This window comes from Octopus bimaculoides, chromosome 2, assembly GCF_001194135.2.
Source record: "Octopus bimaculoides isolate UCB-OBI-ISO-001 chromosome 2, ASM119413v2, whole genome shotgun sequence".
Classification (NCBI taxonomy): Eukaryota; Metazoa; Mollusca; class Cephalopoda; order Octopoda; family Octopodidae; genus Octopus; species Octopus bimaculoides.
In genome coordinates this window covers 125,880,698-125,888,918 of record NC_068982.1, presented here as the reverse complement: position 1 = coordinate 125,888,918, position 8,221 = coordinate 125,880,698, and the positions used below count along the sequence as shown (strand labels likewise).

General features: G+C 37.4%; 1 protein-coding gene across 2 annotated transcripts in view; it reads right to left on the bottom strand.

Annotated features, from left to right (window-relative positions):
- LOC106871214 (uncharacterized) overlaps positions 1–7,489 on the bottom strand; it is a 33,424-nt gene extending 25,935 nt beyond the window's left edge. The window contains exons 1-4 of one of the 2 annotated variants that reach the window (XM_014917562.2): positions 7,297–7,489; positions 5,218–5,296; positions 3,768–3,882; positions 1,502–1,585 (exon numbers count right to left, since the gene is read on the bottom strand). In XM_014917562.2, the coding sequence (XP_014773048.2) occupies positions 1,502–1,585; positions 3,768–3,882; positions 5,218–5,296; positions 7,297–7,475 (457 nt within the window). In that variant the 5' untranslated portion in view covers positions 7,476–7,489. The remainder of the gene's footprint in view (positions 1–1,501; positions 1,586–3,767; positions 3,883–5,217; positions 5,297–7,296) is intronic. The other variant, XM_052965584.1, reaches the window with a different exon arrangement.
- Positions 7,490–8,221: the final 732 nt, after the last annotated feature.

Below are 8,221 nucleotides of genomic sequence, written 5' to 3'. Positions count from 1 at the left end.
TGTATATTTTTACTGTTCCACTGACAGATTGCACTTGTAATGCACGAATTAGCTGGTCGATTTGTCTTTCTGAAAATCCCAGTTTATCCGGATTCTCCTTTAAGCATTTACTAACAAAACCTAGTGTTGCAATTATTATTGGTATGAATATGAATTCATTGTCTGGATATAGAATCTGGAGGTTTTGAAGCAGTTGTCCATAGAGACCCGCTTTTCAAAGAGATATTTATATCTGCAGGACAGCTAACTTCTGTGATGGTACATACCTTTGCTAATCCATCCCAAACAACAATATCTGGCCTGTTATGTTTACATTTGACAGAAGTTTTGATGGGAATATACCACCAGTATTCCTTGAGTTGGTGCTTATGAATATATTCCATAGCAATGGAATTTTCAGTTATTTTCAGGACAGTCTTTTTTTGTGGATGGCATTGTAAATTGTTTTAGCGACAGCATCGTGCCGGATATGGAGGCAGTACGGTGACATTTTAGGACAGCTGCTAATCACATGCGTGATGTCTTCCACAGAAATATGACAGCCTACACGTGTGGGATTGCAAGAGCGTCACTGTTTCTCTTGTTCATCAGGTACTTTGTGGCAATCTCCTGTTCCTTCAAAGTGTGATGTAATGTAATTGTCTTGTGTCCAAGAGAGGCTGCGCTTCATGTCAATTCTACTGTCTTCTTCAAGCCTCCGGGCAACATACTCATGCATAGTCTTTTTTTTTATATATATGCTGAATGCTTTCCATCCAGGTCTTCTCTGAGGTAAGACAGCCCAGCTATTTTGGGGCTGCATATGTGTGTATGTATGTATGTATGTATGTATGTATGTATGTATGTATGTATGTATGTATGTCATTATTCAGTTTATTTCAAGATTTCTTGCCAACAGAGAAAGAACCAGTTCCTAACCTAGATCCAAGGTTCCTTCATTGGAATTTCAACATCAACAACAATGTATTTTTGCTTGTATGTATGTATGTATGTATGTATGTATGTATGCATGTATGCTTGCATGCATGTATGTATGTATGTATGTATGTATGTATGTATGTATGTACGTATTTATATATGCCTGCATGTATGTACGTATGTATGTATGTACGTGCGTATGTACGTGTGAACGTACGTACGCACGTACGTACGTAAGTACATATGTATATAACCTCCAAACAGACGAATATATATCGGTTAAGATAATAATCAATAATTCCTTAACAGCTGTAATTATTGGATTACTTAACGGATTATAATAAACATAAATGTGTGTGCAATCAAATGCAATACAAAGAACTGGAAATACTCTCGTTTGCAATATTAATTTACTGCAGTATATTGAAGTTTTCAAACAAAATATATTGGCATCTTAATTGGAAAATTTAGTGGGGGCCAATTATTGAACATAACTTCATCTCCTTTAATTCAGAAATCATAGATAAAAGTAAATGTTTTTTTTTTCTTTTACTAAGCTTAGTTTAGATGAGAAAACACTTACCTATAAAGATCTTGTACGTTATAATGAAGCCACATTTTGATATCACCTGATTCCATTCGATTTCAAGCCATGTAGAATCAATATCTATAAAGAGGCCAAATAAAATATATAAAAAAGGCTAAAATCTATTTGAAATAGATAAATTTAATTACCATAATTATCATTATTGTCTTGGTACCTTCCCTCTATATTTTCATCTGACCTTCCTTATTCAATCACATTCACGAGTTGTGCAGAATTTTTGTCCTTAGATTGCGGCCATGCTGGATCACACAGCCTTCAATGATTCATTTGAAGAAATCACCTCCAGTACTTTATTTTTTAAAGCCTGTTACTTATTCTATCGGTTTTTATTCTTTGCCGAGCCACTAAATTACGGTGACGTAAACAAACCAACACCGGTTGTCGATCTCACCGGGACTGAGTCCAAGACCACATAGTTGAGAAGCAAAATCCTTAACCATACCCCCACGCCTAATTAAGTTTAATATTTATGTTTTATTTTATTTTATTTTATTTTATTTCTTCGTAATGTTACCTCCGTTAGCACGCGTCATTCAGTTTAACTTTTCAATACTTCATAGGCAGCGAACTGGTAGAATCGTAAGAGTATTGGACAAAAATGCCATTACGTTCCGAATAAAAACTCTGCTGAGGTCGACTTTGCTTTTTATCCTTTCAGGGTCGATAAAATAAGTACCATTTGAGCAATAGGGGAAGGACTCAATGAAATCGATTTACCATTTCCCCTAAAATTGCTAGCCATGTGCCAAAATTTCTAACCATTAAACCATATTTGAATTTATTTTATTTCTTTGTAATATCATCTCAACTGCAAGGTGTCAAGCTGGCAGAATTGTTAGCACGCAGGGTTGAACGCTTAGCAGCATTTGGTTTGTCTTTAAGTCCTGAGTTCAAATTTCGTCAAGGTCGACTTTGCCTTTCGTTCTTTCGGGGTCGATAGAATAAGCACCAGTTGAGTACTGGGGTCGACGTAATCGACTTTCCCCAGAAATTGCTAGCTTAGTGCCAAGAATTTGAGATCAATATTATCTGAATTGTATGTTATTTAATTTTATTTTGATTCATTTTCTTCAAGTGCTACCTCTACTGATTTTAGCTCACTGACTTCCATAGAAAAAACTATAAGCGCAGGAGTGGCTGTGTGGTAAGTAGCTTACTTACCAACCACATGGTTCCGGGTTCAGTCCCACTGCGTGGCACCTTGGGCGAGTGTCTTCTACTATAGCCTTGGGCCGACCAAAGCCTTGTGAGTGGATTTGGTAGACGGAAACTGAAAGAAGCCCGTCGTATATATGTATGTGTGTTTGTGTGTCTGTGTTTGTCCCCCCACCATCGCTTGACAACCGATGCTGGTGTGCTTACGTCCCCGTAACTTAGCGGTTCGGCAAAAAGAGACCGATAAAATAAGTACTAGGCTTACAAAGAATAAGTCCTGGGGTCGATTTTCTCGACTAAAGGCGGTGCTCCAGCATAGCCGCAGTCAAATGACTGAAACAAGGAAAAGAGTAAAAGAGTAAAAGAGTATTCGAACCCATACCCATGAGAATAGTATGGTAACTTCAGTTAGTTTATTAAACTGAGCATGTAACTCATGTTTTTGTTAATAACAACATTTACGAAGTTTGATCAAAAAGTATCGGGTCTGTTGCTATGGTAACGGAGCTAACGTACGCAGAGTGAAGCTGCTCAGCACAGATTGACCTTGAACTCTGCTGGTGCATGTGCACTAAGCTATAATGTCCTCACTGACTTCTGTTGTTTATAGCAGTTCTCTTTGGAAGTAAAGTGTGTAGAGTGTGATCATCTTAAAAAAATTTGGGATCAGTTGTGCAGGATCTTTCTGATTGTGTTGAAGAGGACGAAAAGTTTTTGCAAATGGTTTTAACAGGTGACAAATCGTGGGTCTATGGGTATGATCCCGTAGCCAAGGCTCAGTCTTCTTAGTGAAAGACCCCCAACAAGATTTCAAGAAGACGTCGCGGAAATCCAAGAGAATGCGACGTGGCAGCTGCTCGTTATCCCAAGGAAGGAGTTACATGGATGCTTCCATCATAGGAAACAATGCTGGATAAATGTGTGGTTTCAGAAGGGGACTACTTCGAAAGAGATTAAATGCCGAATTGATATGTGCAGTAGTTTTCTTCTTATACCACCAGTTCGGATACTTTTTGATCAGACCGCGTATTTAAATCGAGTGTAAAATATTATATGACATATGCGTCATAATAACAAGTTTTCTTACGTCGAATTCTTGGAGGAGATGGTTTTTCTAATCTTTTGATCATTTTCAGAGCTGATGTTATCTCTTCTACGAGATCCTGATTGTCTTTATTTACAAGAGAATTCTGGAAAAATAACTGACATAAATTTATCTCAAATAACTGATGAATAAAATATGGAATAGGCTCGCATTTAACGAGTGGATCTATAAAACAGATTTTAAGAAAGAGCATTTAAATAAACACGTCTAGAGGATATCAGCTGCGAAGGTCAAATAATATTGACTCTTCGTATCCTGAACCAAGAGCTATCCAATAATTTTATATCGCCTATATTTAGAAAAAATAATTTCAATTCTGTAATTATAGGAGCAGACGTGACTGTGTAGGTAAGAAATCTGCTTTCCAACCAGGTGGTCTTGGGTTCAATAATATTGTGTGGCACCTTGGACAAGTGTCTTCTACAAGAGAACCAGGTCGACCAATGCCTTGTAAGTGGATTTTATAGACGGAAATTGAAAAAAGCCCGTCGTATGTGTGTGTGTGTTTGGGGGGGGGGTATCCCCCTCACTACTGGCTTGAAAACCGGTGTTGGTTTGTTTACGTCCTCGTTCGGTAAATGAGACCGGTAGAATAGGCTTAAAAATAAATATTAAGGTGGCTATGTTCGACTAAACCATTCAACGCCGTGCCCCAGCATGGCCGCAGTCAAGATAAAAATACGTGATTTGCCACTGAGAACGTTTTGTTCATATTTGGAAGGCAAGCATGACTTACAGGTCCTCTTGAAACTATGATCGATAAAATAAATATAAAAAAACAGAGCTGATTGATTCCAACAGGATTCTGTTATAAGCTTTAGGAATACTGTTCTGTATTTTTTATGAGAAATTTTCAATAACTTAAACAATCTCCAAGAATTAACATTTGTGTGTCAATCTTTTGTAGTGCTCGACATCATGGAGTCTACAAAACAATTTTTTTAGGAATTGATTTCCTATCTCATAAAAGGAGTCATTTAGAAATTAAAGAGCAAAAAGAAATGTATGTTGATAAAATGTTGGTCTATGTTGACAATTCCATAAATAAAACTCTTTTTACATAACTATAGATAGACACAACGGAGTGTTAAAATTGATCGTTGTAGACAATACAAGGTGTATTATGGTTGATGAATGCTTAGTTAGTTTTACATTAAGAAGAATTCTTCCCATGACCAATGATTTCAGGAGACTGGCACCCTATCCAGGTGGAATAATAGTTTAATGATAGTTTTTTTTTTTTTAAAGAATAAGCTTCAGCATATCAAAATGACATTAGACCAGAATACAACGAAACAAAAATAGGGGGAAATTATTTCATACGGTCCGCCTGAATTAATTTGCTTCATTATCCTAAAATAAGAAAAATGATATCATTTTGCATGGCTTATAATTTATATCGGAGACATGATTATGACTCGATTATATCTACCTTCATGGATGTCTCAACTGTTGTATGTCTTCGGATCTGCAAGCATCCCCGAGGGAATTTGGCAATCGTATGAAGTGTACTGAAAAGAATATTAACAAATCATGAAATTTGTTTCACGACCAAGACACAAGTTATTAAATTAGTTTACTCTTCTCATGACTATTTACCGTTAGACAAACTCTACAAATTATCATTACATAAATTCAAAATAAGATAATGTAAGGTCAACTTAAGCACTGAATATGATAGAATTAATACTCTCTCTCTTTTTCCTCTTTTACTCTTTTACTTGTTTCAGTTATTTAACTGCGGCCATGCTGGAGCACCGCCTTTAGTCGAGCAAATCGACCCCGGGACTTATTCTTTGTAAGCCTAGTACTTATTCTATCGGTCTCTTTTGCCGAACCGCTAAGTGACGGGGACATAAACACACCAGCATCGTTTGTCAAGCAATGCTAGGGGGACAAACACACACACACACATATATATATACATATATACAACGGGCTTCTTTCAGTTTCCGTCTGCCAAATCCACTCACAAGGCTTTGGTCGGCCCGAGGCTATGGTAGAAGACATTTACCCAAGGTGCCACGCAGTGGGACTGAACCCGGAACTATGCGGTTGGTAAGCAAGCTACCTACCACACAGCCACTCCTGCGCCTAATGTTGAAATAAAATTTCTCAGGATAACTTGAAATATTCATGTGTTAAGTATTTGAAAAGAAAAGAAAAAAAACTCGTTTTGCAAGGCAAAAAAATCAAGTTCAATGTATTGCTCAGTAGCTGATCCCTTGCAACTCCGATATGTAATAGAAAATATAGATTATATCACATTTATGTGGAAGATATCATGCATGTAGCCAGAAGTTGGTCAAACATGCCACCAAGGTACTACCTCACAGTGCGATACGACCTTCTCGCTAAAACAACATACAATGCCATCCGGAAAAAACGAAAAAAAACTGTGCTGAGATAAATATAGAGCATCCACCTGTTGTTGAATACTTGCATAAACATTAAGACAAGGAATATTGGTGGAACATTTCCATCAAATCTTCTACAAACATAAGAGGCCGGATGTATTTATTTGGGACAGACAAGAAAAACTATGTGCCATCATAGAGGTCAGCTCCACTGCTAATGTAAATATTTATTGGAAAATTAAAGAGAAAGAGGTTAACTTCAGACAACTATTTCATAACATTCAGCTTCTCTACCGAGGTTAAATTCACGTTTATACCAATAATAATTGGTGCGCTTGGTTTTATTAGTGAATTTCTAAGTGATCATTTGGGAAAGCTAGAGTTTTAAGAAAGAGAAATTAGCCAACCAACATGCACGTTACAAATACAATTTGTAAGCAGAACAGTAGAAATATTCATTTCACGTTGCTCCAGTCTATATTGCGCCATCTGGAAATAATCAACAGCAAATGCAGCCCACTCTACCACCAATTACCACATTCAGGCGAAGGCGCATGGCTTAGTCATTAAGCTATTCAGTTGACGATCACGAGATCGTGAGTTCGATTCCCGGCGACGCATTGTGTCCTTGAGCAAGACACTTTATTTCACGTTGCTCCAGCCCAGTCAGCTGGCAAAAATGAAAGGTACCTGAATTTAAAGGGCCAACCTTGTAATATTCTGTATCACGCTGAATCTTCTTGAGAACTACATTAAGGATATGCGTGGCTGTGGAGTGCTCAGCCACACGCACGTTAATTTCACGAGCAGGCTGTTCCGTTAAACGGATTACCTGGAACATTCATCGTCGTTATCGAAAGAGTGTCAGTTTGTTATCCCATTCCGGGTGACCACTGGGGTGACCAGTGGGGTAAAGTGTAAGAGGTCGAGAGAGTGTCTATGTCTGATCGAGACTACATAGAAAGCATGTTAGCATTATATGCACGCTCCCGATTGACCCCTAGTTCTACAATACAGCGTTAAATTAATAAAACAGAAAATTATATTCTAGACGCAAAATAGTTTCAAAGTGTTGAAGAATACGTAGAAGTATAATAGTTTCTCTCAAAAAGTTAACTCATATTATGAAAAATAGAGGTAATAAAGAAACTTACACGGCAGCGAACCATCCCGTTTCATGATCTTCAGAAAATAGGAGCTTAGCAAGTGTTTCCAAGATCTCTATGCAGCAGGGAGAGGAGAGAAATATATCTTGGTTCCATTTTTTGATAAAAATACAACTGAGAGCAAAACATGCATTCTTGCATGCACTGGGGTCGTTGCAGGTTAACATCTTTGAAAGTGCAGTAATCTAGAAAGGAAATTAATATATGCTTGCCATTATTAATTAAACTACGTTTCAGAGAAAGTAATAACTTTATTAATCTATTGTAGCAGAATTACCAGTCGCTAATTTGATAGAACATCCAGCCATCCATCTATCCATATATTCATGCATTCATATATACTTATACACACACACACACACACACACACACACATACACACACACATGCACACACACACATATATACTTTTACTCTTTTACTTGTTTCAATCATTTGATTGTGGTCATGCTGGAGCACCGCCTTGAAGGGTTTTAGTCAAAGAAATTGACCCAAGGACGTTTTTAAAGCCTAGTACTTATTCTATCAGTTTCTTTTGCCGACCCTCTAAGTTACGGGGATGTAAACACCGGTTGTCAAGCAGTCATGGGGGTGGGGGTGGACAAACAGACAAAAAGATACACACATATAGATACTCAATCACTGCAGTTTATGTATGCATACATACATACATACACACACACACACACACACACACACACACACACATATATATATGTATATATATATATATATATATAGTTCAAAAACACAATAACAAAAAAACAAAAAAACAACAAAGTGAGGACGTGATATGGATAGTATTATTGGACGCTCAGGAAAGGAAAGAGAGAGTGTGTGACGTTTCGGGCGTAGCCCTTCGTCGGAAAGATGGAAAGTTCGGAGAATGGAAGAACGGAGAAAGGGGAAAATG